Below are 19906 nucleotides of genomic sequence, written 5' to 3' on the forward strand. Positions count from 1 at the left end.
TCATCATAGCTAGACATGCTCTCCCGCATTCGATCATCACACACGCATTCGTGCATTAACGAAGTCACGGCAACATATACAGTAATAAAATAATATTCTTTACACTTTTTCAACAATACAAGCATAAAAAATAAATATTCTCCCTTTTTTTTTTACACAATATACTTCTGATTTCAATAATGAAATAATTAAAATAAATCTCTCTTATACATTAATACTTTACAATGCATTCAAACGGTTTTTTTTCTATTTACAAAGTTTTAAAAATTGACGCTTATGATCAGAGAAAACATGAATGTGATCTCTCTGCGTGTTACAAAATCGTAGGGAATGTTAAATTGATCGGTCCAGCGATCAACATGTCCGTATTTGAACGTCGTTTCGCGCACAAGGATTACTTTCGAGTATCTAAATAATTCTTAAATCTAGTTTACATTTTTGTGCAAAAGTAAGAAACGACAGTATCAATATTTATTATAGTTAATATGAAAAATTCCATGAGTAATTATAATATTGTCGTTGTCTTAAAAAATTTTCACATACATTTATATAAAAAAGAAGCATAAAATCTAATTTTATAGCTCATTAGTAATAAAACGTAAAAATTTTATAAATTGCACAAATGTAGAAGATTTGTTAAAAATTGATTTTACGTAACAATTACATATTCAACTATTTACACACTCCATATCTTATTCAATATTTGAATCTATCTAAACTTTCAATACTCTATTACTTTAAAGGTCCCATTCAAAATTTTTGGATGGTCTCGAATTGAATATAATCTATTTTCATAATAAAGAGTCATTTCAGAATCACTTCACTTTTACACATTTATATGATACTTTTGAGTAGACTTTATACATTATGATTTGCATTAACCATAAAGTTTCCATTTCCATTTTGCATAGGATTATAGAACTTAGGCAGTAAACTTTTTCTTTTTTCTTCTTGCTTCTGATCGTACTTAGCTTTATTGTAACAAAGTACTCCAAGAATAGCAAGTACCATACCAAATATATTGAGACCTGTAACTGGATTGCCTAAAATAAATAGTGTTACTGCTATGACAAATACTCGTTTGCTTGCACTAGCAACTGCATATGTCAGTGGTGTAACTAAAGACATAACAGAAAAAGCAATGATATTTTGAAGCCAGTTCAAAAAACCATCCAAAACAAGAAGTACTATAGTTCGCGTTGATATATCAATAGGAGCACCCGTAACTGGATCGTGCATAAGATTTTTAACATCAAATGCCAACCAAACTGGTATGAATAGAATAAGTGCTAAACGACCCAAAATGAGAAGCAATCTCAGATGATGAATACCGGTATCATGTAGTACCTGCAAAAGATAAAAGCATAAGTCACAATTTATTCGTTATTAGAAACATTGATTTAACAGTTTTCTTATTCTCACCTTTTTTGAGAAAATATTCTGTAAAGAATAGGCTAGAGTCGATGCCAGAGCACTAAAAAGTCCTGTAAAATTAAAACTAAGCTCTGTCAATGTCGCAATAGCCACACCGCAGACGATTGGCAGCAGACTCAAGTAGACTCTTTTGGTTTGATGCTCGGACAGTATCAGCCTGGATAGCACAACAGTGAACAGTGGCATCGTGGCTTTAACTGGAAAGAAGCCAAAATAAAATTAGTTAAACAAACTTGCCCTCCGATTCAATGTCAACTTAAAGCTCTTGAGTTCGAGCATCAAATAAACTTGGCAATGGTCTTGTGAAATTTTTTTTTCGGTTTTATTGAATTCGGCCAAAATAGAACTTTGAGATCTCTCGTCATTTTCAATTCGTTGGTCGGTGAAGCAACAATGATCGATATAAGTATCCACGTTCAACGGACGGACGGAAACAAATAAAAAGCCGGAGGCAATATAATTTTGACACGGCGCTAGTGACAAAGCGCGTTGTCTCCCTCAAACTCTTGGATTTCTGTATTATACTTTCACCATTCAAATCTTGCCCAACTAAATTTTATCTCTCTCTTCGACGTTGCGCGCGCGCGCTCATTTTTCGCAATAAATCGAGAGAGAGAAACAGGCAAGTCGCGCTACGCCGAGAGAGATGTCAAAACGTCAAAGCAGTAAAATAATGTTAACAGAAAATTAATTAACGTTATCAGCGGTGCGCGTTAATTAAATCGAGTCGTCGCGGAAAAACAGGTGCAATTATCGACGCGCCGAGTATACACACAGTGTATACTGTCAAAACGGAAAAACGACTCCCGCGCGTGACAGCTGATATGACAAGAGCATACAGTATGGATTTCGATTTGGTTAAAATAACAGCTAATACGATCGAACGAATCAAGAGACAGAGAGATGCAGTGATTTACAGAGTTTATATTGTTATGTAAATACAGGAAGGAGCGTTGTCAACAATTCACACGCGACTGTGCGTCCACTGCAAATAAAAAAAATCGAGCGAATCTCGAAACGCCATATGTTGCGATCTTTGGCATTGCCATGCTTCCCACTATACGCTGCGAATATCGTCCACGCGGTGCGCGCGAGGAAGCCCGATGTGCTAGCTCCACGCGCATATTATCATATCGACACATATGTGTGTGCACGACGATAGATGCCACATATATAGATAAGGGTTTTTTTTTTTTAGACACGAGAGACGATGCACCACGACGACGATGATAATGGATACGTCGATAACGATATTTACCCGTGTGGGCGTACGACACCGGGACCTTCCAGATGCTGACGTGGCTCAAGACGTTGCTCAGGAACTTGCCGAAAGCCAGGGGAACGATGAGCTTCAGGTAATACTTCCAGGTGATCAGGGTCGAGGACGTCTTGCGCACGCCCCAGGCGCGGAACACGGGCCCCGAGCACAGGGTGATGGTGAGCAGCTGCACCATCGTCACCGTCATCGGGTAAGGGAAGTCCGAGAGCAGCGCCTTGGCGACGACGTTGCTCGACGACGACGAGGCGTACCAGAGCAGACAGAGCAGCACCACCGTCAGAATCTCGCGATTCTCCTTGCTCTTCTCGGACTCGACGATCATGATGGTGTCCGGGCTTTATGTTACTTTTCGTTTATTATTGCGGGTGATGATTTACAGGTAACGACGCGAGAGTATTTTATTACGAATAGTTTACAACTTTTTTCTCAATGACATGATGTCGACGAGTCGGTGTTGGATCGTTGATACACACTACGCTGCAGCAGCACAGACCGCGAGTCGAACTTTCGCACTTTTACACCTATATATAACGAATCTTACAACATAAGTAATATAATATATCGCGAGATCAGCCACCACCGCACACACGCACGCACACGTCAACACACGCTGACAGCGGTGGAACTGCCGAGGCTGACTGCTGCGACTGCTGCTTCGCAGACACACGCCAGAGCGGCACAGTGAAATGATGATTCTCTTTTCGCCTGTATGTATATATGTATAATCAGTGTGTATGTCGCGGGGGGGACGCGAGGTTAGAAAAGATAGCGCGCGCGCAAATTCGATTCGCACGGATGTGATCATATCGGCTTTCGAGTGGCCTGATTTGTCGAGTGATTTAAAGAGCGAGAGTTGTAAGTATCATAAGCGATATGGGTGCGGAATTTCAGGAATTTCAATGAACGATGATCCGTTCGTTAATGAATGACTTCGGAGATGAGCAAATTTTATTTTAAAGTGCGCGATGTTGACCAACAGCTCAACGCGAGCGATTTAGGCAGGGATTTGTAACAATCTTTAAAAATGTTTAATGGTCCCGACAGGATATTTAATAAATTTTATTCGAATGCACTATAACTAAAAAACGACCGGATACCGATCACGCGGACGTGCAGTATTTCACACGCGTTGACCCAATTTCAAATGTATTTATGTTTATACACTCCTAAACCTAAACGGTCTCGACGAGTGTGTTTGGTAATGCATTTTATGGCTCCAAAAGCAATAAGTTCATTACCCAATGGATACTTTATCGATCGTAACTGTATGCCAATACAGTCCAGAGTGCAGAGAGGGTGCAGCGAGACATCGATCAGTCGAGTTCGAATGCCACTGTGGGTCGAACGCGCGCGATCGGGTCGAAATCGGTATGCGAACTCGGTGACTTTGGGACGAAAAAATGAAGAATTTCGGTGAAACATTGCTGGTTTTGGTGACGCTTCATTGTGGCATTGGCTTGGTCTTAGGTAAGCTGATGTCAAAATCCGATCTTCTTTCTCGCATAAAAAACCATAAACATGTCAAAATTGTACCCGACACACAGGTGACTGGCCATCGTCGTCGTCTTTGTCGTCGGAGGAGATCAAACCCGAGTCGGTCGTCTTCTCCTCCACGGAGGATCGCGGCTTCTTTCAGCAGCTGCTGCAGAACATGCAACAATATCAGCATCAGCAGAGCAACGGGGGCGCCGCCGCCGACAGCAGTCGAATCGTGGGCGGCCACGAGGCCAGCCGGGGCGAGTTCCCGCACCAGGTCTCGCTGCAGATCGGCTCGCGTCACGTCTGCGGCGGCTCGATCATCAACGAGCGCTGGATCCTCACGGCGGCCCACTGCACCAACGGCGAGGAGCCCGACGACATGACCGTGGTCGCAGGCAAGCACAACATCAGGACGCGCGAGCCCACCGAGCAGCGAGTCCGAGTCGCGGATTATCGGGTGCACGCAGCCTACGAGGGTCCCGTGACGCCCTACGACATCGCCCTGCTCAAGCTGGCCAGGCCGCTGAAGCTGGACGGACGCTACGTGGACAGGATCGACCTGCCGGCGCCCTACAGCGAGCCCGACTCCGACGCGGCGGTGCTCTCGGGCTGGGGCTCGATCTCCCGGGGTATGCGCCGACTGATGCCGAGCACCCTGCGGAAGGTCGCGCTGCCGATCGTCGATCTGCGCACCTGCGCCGACATGTTCGCCTCCGCCGATCCGGACTCGGACTTCAAGCTGGCCGAGAGCAATCTGTGCACGGGGCCGGGCTTCAGACGCGCCTCGTCCTGCAACGGCGACTCGGGCGGACCGCTGGTGGCCAACGGCGAGGTCATCGGCATCACGTCCTGGGGCTCGGTGCCCTGCGACGGCGGCTCGCCCGTGGCCTACACGAAGGTCTCCTACTTCGTCGATTGGATAAGCGACGTCATGGGCGACGTCGACGATTGAGTCGGGGGATCGAGAAAGTAAATTCGCACGCAGAGAGTTAATTACTAAATTATTATTCTTTATTTTTCTGGTTTGTATGTCAGTCGAATATAGCTGCCAATTCATTTGACAATTTGAAGTACGAAGCGAGTCACACGAGCTTCGTACGTCTGTCTCTGATACTCGTTTAAAAAAATTACTTACAACGTATAGTATAAAAAATTTTTTAAATTATATTGGTTAATTTGATTACCGACACAATTCAATCATGCATCGAACTTATAACTAAGAGCATTATTTACATTCTAGTAGAGTAAACCTCACGTAACAATTAGAATTTTACTGTGAATTTTTTAATTGTATCGTTATATAAATTTTTTAATTTAAGTTGATCGATCAGTACCATTAATCTGGATGCAAAGAAGTGTTACTTGAAAATAAAATTCGTAATTTAATTTATCACATCCAGTTTGAATAGACGTAAATAGATATAAATGTACGTTCATTCACAGTAAATTGCGCAAAACCGTGGAATGTCGAGCGAAGCGCCGAGTTACAGCTGCATAAGGACATTTCACTGATTCCGCAGCACAATGAGTCAGTCGCGACGCAATAACAATCTAAACGTTAACTCGGACACAGTTCAAATGCCAGAAATACACAAAGTGTGCAAGTTCTATTGACAATTTTTTTATTATCACATTAATGTACTCTTTTCCCCTCGATTTATGACTTGCTTGATAACTTATTTACCATTTCATACTGCTACAGATTTACCACGCTGAAACATTAATGTAATTGAATTTAAATTCGTCATATTTATTTGTTGTTTTATTATACCACTGCTTACCTGTGAAATATTCTATCTGCATTAGCTTTGATGCGCCAGACTATAAATGCAGTGAAGAGTGAAACACCTAAACCTATGCCTAAGCTTAATACTTCAACCTTATAAGAAGGCTTCAAGAACATTCTCATACCAAGATTTTCCCAAACTGATTCTGTCCAAGTTGAGTATTTTCCTGATTTCATATCGTAATCTAAAAATAATGATGAAAAAGTTAACAAGCCCTCAAATTAGATCCTACGTGCTTAATAAAAAGTGTTTACTGTAATACTAACTTTCTATAATAAATGCTGGGCTTTTTGCTTGACTGAAATTAGCCGTAGCCTCGACGCAAACACCAGTCAAATTGTAGCCAGCCATCCATAAGAAATGTTTCTCCGAGCATGAAGTTTGATTAAGCTCAGGATATGTAGTACCAGTTAGTAAACCTAGCAACTGACCGGTTAAGATAGTAGCTGCATTGTCGGATCTAACCACCCCAGTATACAAGGAAAGCACTTGATTTGGTAATATAGTTCCTGGTCGTGATGCAGCTGAAAACAAAGTGCAACGAGCACTCTCCAAGTAACATGGCAGCAGTTCAGTTACAAGCTTTTCAATAAGAGTTATATTCTCTGTTGAAGGTTTGCTTCCTGGGTTTGTTATGCTATAAAGTGCATTACCTAGAGTAATTGCAATGTTAGCTAAGCTAGATGGAAGATTTGTAGTCTTGTTACTGAAAAAATCATTAATTTATTATATATTTAAATAGTAATAAATATTTTGTAATAATTATCCATTTCATTCAATTTACCTTGAATAATTGAGTGCTTCAGCATCATCAAGTAAGCCATTGTAATAATTATTTACAAAAGTCTCTCCATGATTCGCTATTACAAGTGTTTCAATAGAAGAGTTTTCTTTTAGAAAACTCTGCACAGAAACTGGAGGTACACTATTGTTCAATACATCCGCTTTCAATTCATTTTTAAGAGTTGTCAATAAAGGATTATCATCTTTCACATTTTTTGAGTGTAAATAAAGTTTTCCCTCTCCAAGTTGACCCAACTCTATTACTGAGCTTATTTGTTCCAATTTCAATGTTTTACCCTTTAGAGCATCAAAATTACCTTCTTTAAGATCATAAACTAATCTACTGGATCCAATATAATCCATTGTTTCACCATTTAACAGTGAAAATACAATATTTGTATCTAAAATTATTTGAAAATTGTTAAATATTCAAAATAACTTATTCAAGATGATAAAACCTTACCACTAATAGTTGCATTCAACATATGAAGATATGTTGCTGTAGCCAAGAGAGTAACAATAGCTGTAACTGTAGACCCAGCTCCTGGTACCAAATTATCATACATTGAATTGGAATCCAGTTTAGCGATCACCATAATAACATTTTTAATGTTATCACTCATTGGGCCAACTGGCCAATGAATATTTTGGTCACCTATTGGATCACAGAAGAGAGTTGGGTGATACAGAATATTAGATGAGCCTCTTTTTAAGCAAGATTCTGAATTAAGAGCAGCAAACATGAAAGATTTCATTTCTAGAGCACACAAGGAGCGCTCGTTTTGCTTTTCTCTATCATGCGCATTCATCTTTAGGTAGCAATCTTTTACTTTTTCAAGAACTTCGTTGTCCTAGATAATAGAAACAAATGAGATTTTTCATGCAAAAGTTAATTTTTATGAAGATAATTTAATATACCTCAATGTAAAACATGGGGAAGGGCCAGTCTTGTAGAAGTAAAGATGAACCATGGGGGTTCCATGATTCATTACAAGTAGTATATCCTGAATATCTGTTTGGACAACTGTCATCAGGTGAATAGCTGGTTGGACGATCTAGACTTGTATTTCTGTAGAGTAGAACTCCATTAACATCTACATCTTCAAACCTTTTCAATGTTTTCATTGTAAACATATCGAAAGTTAAAACAATCATGTAAGGTCCAGCAGTAGCATTTTTTTCCAGCCAAACAATATCATCTTCATTTTCGACAAAATGAATAACTCCAACGCTACCAGATCTACTTGCTTTAAATTAAAAAATAACATTACTCAAAGCCATTATAGTTCGGTTTTTCGATTTAAAAAGGTATATTTACATGAACAACCGAATTGGTGCGTTCCATTATGTCTTCTGAAACAAGCTGCAGATCCATGAAAATCATAATACATCATATCCCTGAGTTTCTGGGCAGCTCCTGAAATCCGACAGTTAAAAATACACATGTCATGTCATGGATTTATTTATCTTATCTGTGCATTGCCTATCTAGGTTAAAACTCACCGAAGCCAATGGCTGCGAACAATAACATAAACAGTAGGCACCTCATATTCGAAACTAAAACTAGAACTAGGTTCTTCAACGATAAATACAAAAACTATTTGCCACTGTTTATGGTATGTTGACAAATTTTCACGTCCATTCTGTATCAGTGAGCGAAGCAAACGAAAAAACTTCGCTTCTGTCTATACTCGACGATGACTTATATATGACGTGTCGCATGCGCGTCAATGTCCAAACCAGCAGACCGTTCGCTTTATGCATTATTGCTATTTGCTATCGATATGTCCACACTGTTACTGTAGCCAACTAAATTGCAACAACGATTTATTAAAATTTCATGAAGTTGATAATTTTGCATAATGCGATTTATGTTGTGAGCTAACACTATGGATGAATTGAAGGTAGAAGAAAGTTATCATGAAAATACTCTCGAAAAACTGAAAAAAAGTCTAACAGCAGACCACATATAAATATTCAACTCACAAATAAAAGTGACAGGTGGAATAATTACTTTTGTCATAACAAACGCTAGTGCAACAATAAAATGTCAATTATTTATTGCTCTGCACCATTCCTAAAATAAAAAAATAATTAAATATTAATTTGTGACAAAAAAGAGGCCTGTATTACAAACATGAAAAAAACCGCAGCCAGTTCCTTGTCAAACAGCTTCCTGATGAAATTTTCCTTCCTATGTTTGCGAAAAATATAGTAGTTAAACCTATTTTCTTCTCCTGTAATTTTTAAAGTTATCAATAAGTCCAATCGTTTTCGATCTTGAATTAAAGCTTAGCTAATCATCTTTTAAAATTACGTCTCAAATTAAAAAACAATCAATTTCCGACAAATTACATTTTTCTTCTTCACGATGTAATTTTTGAAATAATCGATGAATCCGAACGTTTTTGATCTCAAATTGAATCTTAGCTGCTCATATTTCGTTGCTCAAAGTGTACAACTTCTCCAAAATTACCATTCCTGGTAATGTTTATGTTAAATTTTCTACTTTTTCTTGTCTTAAAAACCATTTCTAATTTTACATATATGTATATAGAAGTTTATAAAATTTTATTAATTTATCTAAAAGGTTATTACTTGAATTCAATAATTTTGTAAACAAAATTACAATTGCAGAATATTAAAATTATTGTATTTTTTCGAATATCGCGCTTGAAAAAGTACGGTTCAAATCACAAGTCTACGCATTCAGCGCGCTTTTCAGTCGTTGTTGTTGAATCATGAAATGAACAAGTATACACATTTTTTGTTTTAAAGTGTTGAAAATCAAGATGAGTCTAGAAATACCAAAAAATAATTCCAAAGAAAGTGATATCGATGAAAGTTAGTCTTTACTCATTTGATTGCTATGAATTCAAATACTACGAAAATCTCAATTGATATCTTATTGCTCGTATTTGATTTTTATTTTAACCTTTTTTATCAGATCGCAAGGACAAAAATGTGAGCTATTTACTAGAAAGTGTTCCTCAATTGGAAAAAATTTTTAAAGTTATTGGCAAGATTGGCGAGGGCACGTTTAGCTCTGTATTTTTGGCATATCTCAAGAGCAACCCCAACAAATATTATGCTATAAAACAATTAGTACCTACAGTTTCGCCTAATCGTATTTTACGTGAATTGAAATGCCTTAAAGATATAGGGTGAATTTTAAAACATATCCATAAAAAATGATATTTATTGGTCTCCAATTCATTTTCAAAATATTATTGTTTTTTAGTGGCACAGATTATGTAGCTGGAGTAGAATTGTGCATTAGAGAAGCTGGAAATGTGGTATTCGTCATGGAATACTTGTACCATGACAAATTTTCTGTAAGTACTGTAAATTCTTGTATAGAAAACAAAATGAAATTAATAAAAAAAACGTTGACTCGTTTTAATTATTTGGAATAGGATTATGCACTCAATATGCCTACAGAAGAACTAAGAGATTATATGAGAGCTCTTTTAACAGCTCTGCGCAGAGTACATCAATTTAAAATTATTCATCGAGATGTTAAACCAAGTAACTTTTTGTACAACAGACAAAAAAGAGAGTAAGAATTTTTTTCATTCCTTCAACAATATAAATTGATATCAATATAATCAAAAAACAATTTTGATTTTAGGTATATGTTAGTAGATTTTGGCTTAGCTCAATCTCTCGACAGTATAAGAAGTAATCCTGCAATTTCTCGAAACAAGTGTCATGATGAGGTACAACAATTTATGACTTAAATTATACTTAAAAAATAATGCATTTTTCCATTAATCAAGTTTTCTTAGCAGAATAAAGTCAATAGTTTGATAAAAGATACAAAAAAATCAACATATATTAGATGCGAGTGTTTCGGAAAACCCAAAGTATGTTCTATCTGTCTAATGAGACCAGAACAAAATGTCAATCGAGCTGGTACTCCAGGTTATCGAGCCCCTGAAGTATTATTGAAGCATCATCCACCTACTACAGGTAAGAAGCTCAATAAGATTGAGTTACTTACAAATGTTCAAGTTAGTTAAAATATCTACTTTGTTCTAGCCATTGATATGTGGGCTAGTGGTGTGATGATGCTTTGTATCTTAAGTTCGTCGCATTGTTTTTTTCGTCCACCAAATGATATAGCTGCACTTGCTGAAATTGTCGCAATTTTTGGCACCGAAGCTGTACAAAAATGTGCCAAAGCACTCGGTAACTTTAAAAATTTCTGGTCAATGTAGTTGCTTTTATTTAAACTAACAGTTCCTTAAATTGATTCTCAATAGGTAAAAAGTTTATATGTAGTACAGACACACAAGCATTAGATCTGAAGGATCTTTGTCAAAAATCACGCAAAAGAAAAAGAAACCCTAATAGTAAATCAAGCTCATCTGTTTTGGTAATATTTTATTATAATTTCACACAAATAATTAAAGCCATAAATTACTATAATTAATTTTATTTTAGCAAGAAGATTATCCTGATGCAGCTTACGACTTACTTAAAAAATTGTTGGACTTAAATCATGCAACTAGAATTACAGCTGAAGAAGCTTTGAATCACCCATTTCTTAAATCATAGACTGAAATTATTGTTTATTAAGTTTAATTAGATTTTAAAGAAATCACAAAGAGAGATATATTTATTACTCAAAATAAAATTAAAGATATATATGTATTAGGACATGAAATGGGGACGTAATTTAGTATTAAATGAATTTGTAAAGTTTTTAATATATTTTATCGGTTGTAAATAATCAACATTACATAAGTTTAAACCAGTATCATTTAGAATGATTCCAATTTTATTCAAAAAATTATTCATTATTTACATAATTACAGTTTCAAATCACTTAAGAGTAATTTATTAAAAATAGTACAAATTTATTGGCTATTCTGTCATAAGTATAGTTTTTCATCTGTAACTCTCTAAGAAAGCATGTTCAACTTTACTTTTGGCAATAACAACAAAAAACACAGGAGTGCCATTATTAACAATAAATTGTTTGTGTTGCAAAATAGAACCTAATGATTGGTCTATATTAATTCTATGAAGTTTTTTATCTTTTCCTGCAAAATAAATATTTAACTTATCTACTTTATAATTTTGGTCACTATCCCATGCTGGTGATTCTTTGAAAATTTCTTCTAATTGTGCTTTCATTGATGTTGTTTCTTCAAAATTTTCAACAAAGTCTGTTTGATTATTTTCAGGGTAAGCAAAAATCACTGGCCATACCAACGAACCATCAGATTTTAAATGTACATACCATTGACTATCTTGAAAGAGATTTGAATCATTATCAATATTGATTTTTTTCAGATCAATGGCTTTCTTTATTTTTTCTTGAGTTTCTTTTAGTTTTCTTTCTTTAGCTTCTTTCATTCTAGCATCTCTCAACTTCAACTTTTTGTTCTTTTCTGCTTCTGCTTTTAATTTAACTATTTCATCATCTTGCTTGTTTTCTTTCTTTAAAATATTAAGTATTTGATTACAAAATTGAATACACTGATCATTATCTTTCAATTCTAAACAACATTTTGCAGCTGTATGCATAGGTTTTATGTACTGAGGTGAAAATTGCAATGCTGATCTACAATCTCGCAAGCTCCATTTATAGTGTTTTAGTTTTAGCTGTGACAAAGCTCTATTACTATAGAGTTGGGACATCAAGTCTTTGTTTTCAGATTTACTTTCAATACCTTTGGTATAAATATAAACAGCTTGCTCGTATTTCTTATGCTTGTAATTGAAATTTCCATCTTCTTTGTAACTTTGAGCTAATTCGTCTGGTGTATTGTACTCTTCTCCATATTTTAATTGCTGAAGTCCTTCGATCAATGGAGATACTTGGTTTGGGTCATCTGAAATTTTAGACATGAAGAAAGGATGTTTTTCCATTTCTTCCTCCCAACGATCCTCGGGCCATCCATCAGTATAAGGTTTTTTTTCAAGACTATTAATAAAGTCATCCAAATCTTGCTCAAGCTTTCCAGCTAGTTCTGCACGTTCTTCCTCGGTGTAACCTTGTTTTTGCGCATCTTCTCTAGAAGCGTTGTCACACATTTTAATTTTTGATTACAAAAATGTAAGAAACTATTTCACGATTCACAAATTTAATGATTTATATAAGCTTCCATAAACAATTAGAGAAAATGTTTGTTACAGCAACGTAGTCACACGTTATGATCAACAGCCTCGTTTCTACGAGCGTGTAAACACGTGCTCCTACGCATTCGCAACACCAGCTGGGCTGGAACAAGTGATAAGTGTATTTCTACAATGAAAATCTGAACATCCAAATCTCACTCACTTTATGCATTTGTTTAGAGTAACTATGTCTACTGAATACATATAGTTATTGAACATTTTTTAAAATATAAATTTGACATTTTATGAATTATAGTTAGAGTGATGATTGGAAGTATTTAGAAAATATTCCGAATAATATATACTTACCCCTACAGAAATTGATCGCCACACTAAGTCTTTAGAAATTCTTAAAAACTCTTAAAAACTCTTAAAAACTCTTCAAAAGTCTGAATAAGTCTTTAAAATTCTTACAAATTTCCAGATTTCGTACCATGATTTCAAAATTTAATAAAACTTTATAAGAGTTTCAATTAGTATAAAATTTTTTTATAAATTTATGTGAAGGGTTTCTAAAATGTTCAGAAAAAAAATTTTAAAAATTTTTACAAGTAATTTTAATTGTTTAAAAGAATTATAAAGAGTTTTGAAGAGTTATAAAGAGTTTCGAAGAGTTATAAAGAGTTTTGAAGAGTTTTTAATAGTTCTAAAAACGTTTTTGATTGATCGACGCTCACCAAAAATCATGTTGAAAAAACTATACGGGCAACGATATGAACAATACATAAAAAAAAAAAAAATAAATGGAAAAAAAACTTAACACTTTTGCCAAAAAGTCGAGTTTCCACAAGGTTTTATGAATTTTTAAAAACTCTTTTTAACTCTTTAAAATGATTAATCAGGTGTACGAATTTCTTACATTTATAAGAATTATAAAGACTTTTTAAGACTTTATAAAACTATATCATGAGAAAAATTTCCGTTGGGGTAAGTGATAACAATTTAAATCATGTGTAATAAATACCGATATTTTGAAAAAAAAGATTGATACTTTTAATGTACTAGTGATATGAGGTGCTTGTTCAACTCGCATAATCGGATTAACTAACTCCAGCTAACTCTGAATATCTCGCTGGTGGAAACAAGTCACTTTTCATAATACTTTAAACGTGTGCAGTGTCTTTCTTGTAAATTTACAGACTAGAGTTCGGCCATTTATTCCTTATAAACAGTGCGCGAAAATAATAAAAAAAAATTATAAACAAGATTTAAAGTGCTTATCGGTATTACAGTTTTGTCGTTCGAGTGTGATCATCGGATTTCTCATCGGATTTTAAGTAATGGCCCTGAAAAAAATGGCTTCGCCAATGCAGATTAACGCAAGAATTAACATGGACTCGAGGGAAAAGGACGAATACCTCACGCGAGGTCCTTTTGACATGGTCGCAGTCGACGAGTATGAATATAAAAAAATCGAAAAAATCGGAAATGGCACGTACGGTGATGTCTATAAAGCAGTACGGCGAGAGGACTACTCCCTGGTTGCGATGAAAAAAATTTTTACGGAGCACGAGAAAAGTTTTCCAATAACCGCAGATCAGAGAAATCAAGCTGGTGAAGCCACTTGAGCACGAGAACGTCGTTAAGTTTATAGAAGTTGCCAGATCCAAAGACTATTTCTTTACGGAGCCGTGGCCCTTCGAGTTGAAAAATTTAATGCAGTCGATAACGACGAGCAATTTTGAAAAAAACTAACGCCTAGCAGCAGCAGCAACAACAGGAGGCAATAAATAGCGGTCTTAATAATCACGACAGTTATGAAGATCGAATTGACTAATTATTTATAGCGCCCTATTTGTTTTTATTTTATTAATCAAGTTATAGAATTACTTATGGTAAATTTAAGATGATATGGACATTGCAAACTGTATGATATTCCGCTGCGATATAATAACCATGGGCGTTGAGTACTTTTTAAATAGTGAAAAATAATTTTCATTTAAAAAATCCGCGGAGATCAAGACGATCATAAAGATTCTGTTAAAGAAAGAAGCTAGAATTAGAAAATAGAAGTATAATTCTATTTTCAAGTTATAAATGTTATAAAATGTATATATTTTTATAGTCCTGTAATGAACATAAGTAACGCTGAACCGTATCTGTATTGCGTGCTATAGATTGTTGTTTTATAAAAAAGCAAAGTATGAAAATGGTCAGTACTTGTAAAATTACTAGTCGATATAATTTACCGACAATAAATAATTTATTGTTGGTTTTCATACATAGATTATTTATACTGGATTAACAATAAAATTTTTGTAAAAAAATAAAATATATGAAACATCTGAAAACTCTACATGCAAATCTTTTTGACTTAAACCTACATAGAAATCTGGTAATTAATTTTCGAATGCTATAATTTTAATGTACGTGTGAATTCGATCAACATCACTAAAGAACTTGGGAGTCACAATGATAAGAATCAAGTAGTGGTAAATTTGCATTTTATTATGTCCACCTCCAATCTAATTTCATGCATTTCCAATTGTCGAGGAAGTAAAGCACTAAAAAAGGGGTAATCTTTGATTTTTTAAACAGCATCTGAGCATGAGAAAAATGCATTTTAGAAATGCTTCTTGCCAGCCCAATTTTCTTGATCCACGAAACATCAGTAGAAATGAGTCTAATTTTATTTCTTGAGGTCTCTGAAAACAAATATCAATACGAAAAAAGTCCCAGACACATCTGGGGCCCAGAACGGGCCCTGTGTACCTCGTCTCCTGGAGATCAATAGAAATATTGAACATATCCCCTCGAAACTCGTAACTCATTGGTTTTCGAGGTCGCTGAAAACGAATACCACTGCGAAAATGACTTCTAAGATACCTGGTATCTTATACGGCGTGTGCGACCGATATTTCAGAATTTTTACACGTTTATTAGCGTTGAATATTTAGCGTTGAAAGTTTATTTTTAAAATTTTCCGGGTAAAATTGAATTTTTTAGAAAATCTTAGTACGCCGTAAAAAAACTAAGGTAATTTCATATTGGAAACGTTAGAAATTAAGTAATTGCGCTTCAAAAGGCTGTGCGGTCGTCGGTTTAAAATACTTACAACACTTGGCATGAACGTCTCACGAAGGGCTCGGCCGGGGGCACATTAAGTTTCCGAATGCTATTTCAACGTATGAATTCAGCCGACATAACTGAAGAAACTTGGTAGTCACAATTAAAATAATAAATTTAAGGATATTTAAAATTTTTGTTATTTTAAATGTATATGTTTTGTTATTCTGAAAGCTGTGGGGAGTTCAGAAATAAATGTTTGAATTTCAAAACGTTCAACGCATATTCAATTTTATGAATTTCAAATATTTATTTGAAAAATATCTAATACTATTTTTGATACAATAATTTTCAATATTCTATTTCAACGAATGAATTCAGCCGATATAACTAAAGAAACTTGGTATAGTCACAATTAAAATAATAAATTTAAAGATATTTAATATTTTTGTTATTTCAAATATATATTTTTTTTTATTCTAAAAGATGTGAGGAATTCAGTAATAAAAAGTTTGAATTGCTGAAGGTTGAATTTATTTGAAAAATATTTAATACTATTATTGTTACAATAATTTTCATAATTCTATTTCAATGTATGAATTCAGCTGACATAACTAAAGAAACTTATGACTTATGATTAGAAGAACAAATAAAAACTAAAAAATTTTAATAAAGATTGAAAATTTAATAGATAAATATCCATTTACTTTAATTTTATAATTTTATAGGTACAGTTGTATCTCGTATGCAGACTTTGCTCTCATTTGCTAATTTTTATATGTACAGTTGTAGCTCGTATCCGGATTAGATTAAGTATTAGACACTATTCCTATGGAATATTCTATTCTTTTCATTTTAGTTTATACAATAATCATTGTTTGATTTTTAACTTCTAGCATGGTATTAAATTGTAATAGTAAAATGTCAATCTTTTTATAATTTTGGGAATTTAGTATTCATTTGACACACTTGTTTAAATAATTTGACTATACATTCAAATAATTTGACTATGCATTCGAATAATTTGACTATTTATTCAAATAATTAATTTTGTTGCATATGCTATGTTTTATGCATATTTTATTTACTTCATTTTGCCTTTTCAAAATCTTGGTATGCACAAAAGTATTTTATTTTTAAATTTTAATTAAAAACAATTAATCTAAAAAAAATAAATCGATAATATCTATCGATACGAATAATGTAAACTTAATACTTGAATTTAACTTACTTGTAATCCAACTTATAATAAAAGCAAGTGAATAAGGCGACAAAAAATTATATAAATAACTTTTTACGCCATATTTTGGCCTTTATTTTTTGCTTAAAGTACAAACAAATCTAGTTTTGTTATACTATATCACATGATATACTTATTATATAATTATATATACAGCCATACATACAGAAATGCCATAACAAAACTTCATAAAAATTATTTATGAAGCTTTTTTTCATACTGTACAACAATCTCAGAGAAGGTCAAATCAAGTCAATGTGACAGAAAGTCTAAATAAACTTATACAGAAAATCAATTAATTAAAAAATTTCAAAGTAGTTTTTGAATAGAAAAAATTGCAAAGATTTTAAATCTTTGAACTAATGGAAAATTTGTCATATTTTGACTGAGAATTAACAAATAAGTAGATTTACTTAAAATTATTTACTTAAAATTTACTTTAAAAATCATTAATTATTGCGAAATCCAATAATATTTTGCTAAAAGACTCTGTCTTGATAGCCTGTGTCAGTGACCACATTATTGTGAGGTTTCTGAGATGCTGTGACACCAGTGGCTGGTCTCATAGTGGCTCGTCTTGGAGGTGCGAGATATTCAAACATGCTTTGAGAGTGTTTGCTTAACATTTCAGATAAGTCACATGGCATTGGATCTGTCCAAAAGAAATCATGATTCAAAGCTGAGTCAGCATCAAATCTTTTAGCTGGATTTAAAGCAAGCAATTTGTCAATAAGATCGCATCCATAAGCATCTTTTACATATGGTCGCAACCTATCTTTTACTTTTCTTTTTTGATCTTTTATTAGCTCTATTTTATTGTAAAGTTCTAAATTCTCAACACCAGGCCAAGTAAATGGGTCAATTGAACCACACAATTGACAAATTAATGTCAATTGTTGTTGCTCAGTGTTGCCTTGCATAATAGGAGATCTTGTCCACATTTCAGCCATTATACATCCTGCGCCCCACATATCTACCGGCGTACCATAGTTTCTATCACCTAATAAGAGTTCTGGCGGCCGATACCACAATGTAACAACTCGATTTGTGTATCTGTTAGCTGTTCCATTTTTCTGGATGCTAAATGCTCTAGCCAATCCAAAATCAGCCAATTTTAATATACCATTTTTTGTAATGAGAACATTTGCTGCCTTCATGTCTCTATGCAAAATTTTATTGCTGTGAATGTAGTAAAGACCATTGAGTAGCTGTTGCATTACTTTCTTGATTTCGCCTAGACTGAATTTCACATTGCCGTTGGATAGAAGACCAGCAAGATCGTGTTCACAAAAATCAAAGATCAAATAGAACGTTGGTCGATAACGATTATGCTGTGTAGCTGTAAGAGAGTAATAAAATAAAATTAATTAGATGTTCAAAAGTTGATAAATAATATAAATTGCAGGGCAAGGGTGGCAGCATACAAGTCATTATTGGGAAATATTATGTATCTTTTTTGAGGGAATTTGTAGGTTATGTTTTGTTGGGGTATCAAAAAACACCATTTTAATATAAAATAAACGAGTATTTTTTACCTTTTGTCCTGCAGATCTCAATGAGATTGACGATATTTTCATTTTTCAGCAGCTGCAATATTCTTATCTCTCTGAGAGCAGTGATAGGAAAGCCTTCCTTTTCATTTTCCATGAGGACTTTTTTCATGGCGACGACTCTCTTTTTTCCACCTTTTTCAACGGCTTTGAACACTTCTCCGAAAGTTCCTTGACCAATTTTGGCTACCTTCTCGTACTTCGAGGACTCTTCGCAGTAGGGAAAATTGAATTCCTCCATGTATTTGTCCTTTTCCTTTTGATTCATCCTGATAGTAGACTCTCGGCTGGAGCTCTTGGGTTTATTAGGATGATAGCCATTTGGAATGCTGCCGGACGAGCTGGCCGCGCTGGAACTTCTCGACGACGAGGCCCCGGCCTCCGTCGAGTGCGACCTCGGATGAGGTGGTGTTTTCGGCATTTTTTCAAATTAATTTCTGTTAAATTCGTTTGTAAAAAGCAACACTGTTCTGCTGACTCTATTAACACGAGGTATAATAAAGCCACGTGTTAGATGCACGAGAGAAAAAACAGAAACTATACAACACTTTAGAAAATTCAATGACTACACTGCACTTCTATATGATACTCGTGACTGAGACAGGCCGCAAATGCTACACAGTACACCGCCAACGAGTCTCAATGAACTGGTATAGCAGTGGTGTAGCTCACATGGACATTGGTAGGTAGTCACTAGTTACTGCCTCGATCCTCGAGCATTGCCAGCAGCAGTGTAGGCAGCTCGGTACATGCGCAGCCGGTGCTGCGTGAGATCGTCTAACATCGAAACGAGGAACGTGAACGCAATGGTGGTGGTGGCAGTAGGCGCAGTATTTGAAACAGATTTAAATCTCTGCATATAGAATACTACAATTGTCAATGCAACAATGCAATTTTTAGTAATTAAAAAATGAATAAATAAAGTAATAAATATTATTGACATTTTTTGACAAGAAACTTGGTCAAACGATGAAAATTTTCAAATGATTTTTAGCTATGATTCTAATGGAAAAATACATAAATATTTATAGATATCTATAAATTTATTAAAATGACAACAAGCACGATCATTTATAAAATATTTCATTGTTGACAAATTATTGATTGTTTAAAAAGCTTTGATAATGTGAGAAAAACAATCAAATATACTGTGTTTGCATGTAAAAAAGTTCCCTTACACAGTCTTATTTATTGCAATCAATTTTTTTAAAAAAGGGTA

The 19906-nt window shown here is 34.8% G+C and overlaps 6 protein-coding genes across 7 annotated transcripts; 2 read left to right on the plus strand and 4 right to left on the minus strand.

The window, feature by feature from the left end:
* Positions 1-576: 576 nt before the first annotated feature.
* Positions 577-3395, minus strand: LOC106655441 (solute carrier family 35 member E1 homolog). Its single transcript, XM_014375831.2, has 3 exons — positions 2693-3395; positions 1423-1631; positions 577-1347 (listed from the first exon to the last, which is right to left on the minus strand). The coding sequence occupies exons 1-3, from the start codon at positions 3033-3035 to the stop codon at positions 859-861; spliced, it is 1041 nt and encodes a 346-aa protein (XP_014231317.1). The 5' UTR covers positions 3036-3395; the 3' UTR covers positions 577-858.
* Positions 3396-4113: 718 nt separating this feature from the next.
* LOC106655394 (brachyurin-like) lies at positions 4114-5144 on the plus strand. Its single transcript, XM_014375770.1, has 2 exons — positions 4114-4180; positions 4258-5144. Exons 1-2 carry the CDS (start codon positions 4114-4116, stop codon positions 5142-5144), a joined length of 954 nt encoding a protein of 317 aa, XP_014231256.1.
* Positions 5145-5181: 37 nt separating this feature from the next.
* Positions 5182-8450, minus strand: LOC106655432 (nicastrin). Its single transcript, XM_014375820.2, has 8 exons — positions 8266-8450; positions 8081-8179; positions 7681-8009; positions 7226-7613; positions 6764-7163; positions 6246-6685; positions 5974-6163; positions 5182-5904 (listed from the first exon to the last, which is right to left on the minus strand). The coding sequence occupies exons 1-8, from the start codon at positions 8309-8311 to the stop codon at positions 5889-5891; spliced, it is 1908 nt and encodes a 635-aa protein (XP_014231306.1). The 5' UTR covers positions 8312-8450; the 3' UTR covers positions 5182-5888.
* A 1051-nt stretch (positions 8451-9501) lies between these two features.
* On the plus strand, positions 9502-11524 carry LOC106655427 (cell division cycle 7-related protein kinase-like). Of its 2 annotated transcripts, none has more exons than XM_023462994.1 (9): positions 9502-9606; positions 9710-9926; positions 10004-10097; positions 10179-10321; positions 10394-10481; positions 10551-10734; positions 10804-10953; positions 11028-11140; positions 11209-11524. In XM_023462994.1, exons 1-9 carry the CDS (start codon positions 9555-9557, stop codon positions 11320-11322), a joined length of 1155 nt encoding a protein of 384 aa, XP_023318762.1. In that variant the 5' UTR covers positions 9502-9554; the 3' UTR covers positions 11323-11524. The 2 variants fall into 2 exon arrangements, with proteins under 2 accessions (XP_023318762.1, XP_014231298.1); XM_014375812.2 differs by having other exon boundaries at positions 10554-10734.
* Positions 11509-12975, minus strand: LOC106655428 (tetratricopeptide repeat protein 4). The gene has a single exon (XM_014375813.1). It carries the CDS (start codon positions 12805-12807, stop codon positions 11656-11658), a length of 1152 nt encoding a protein of 383 aa, XP_014231299.1. The 5' UTR covers positions 12808-12975; the 3' UTR covers positions 11509-11655.
* A 4209-nt stretch (positions 12976-17184) lies between these two features.
* LOC106655434 (cyclin-dependent kinase 9) lies at positions 17185-19354 on the minus strand. Its single transcript, XM_014375824.1, has 2 exons — positions 18673-19354; positions 17185-18476 (listed from the first exon to the last, which is right to left on the minus strand). The coding sequence occupies exons 1-2, from the start codon at positions 19106-19108 to the stop codon at positions 17617-17619; spliced, it is 1296 nt and encodes a 431-aa protein (XP_014231310.1). The 5' UTR covers positions 19109-19354; the 3' UTR covers positions 17185-17616.
* Positions 19355-19906: the final 552 nt, after the last annotated feature.

This window comes from Trichogramma pretiosum, unplaced genomic scaffold, assembly GCF_000599845.2.
Source record: "Trichogramma pretiosum strain Unisexual culture from Peru unplaced genomic scaffold, Tpre_2.0 scaffold101, whole genome shotgun sequence".
Lineage (NCBI taxonomy): Eukaryota > Metazoa > Arthropoda > Insecta > Hymenoptera > Trichogrammatidae > Trichogramma > Trichogramma pretiosum.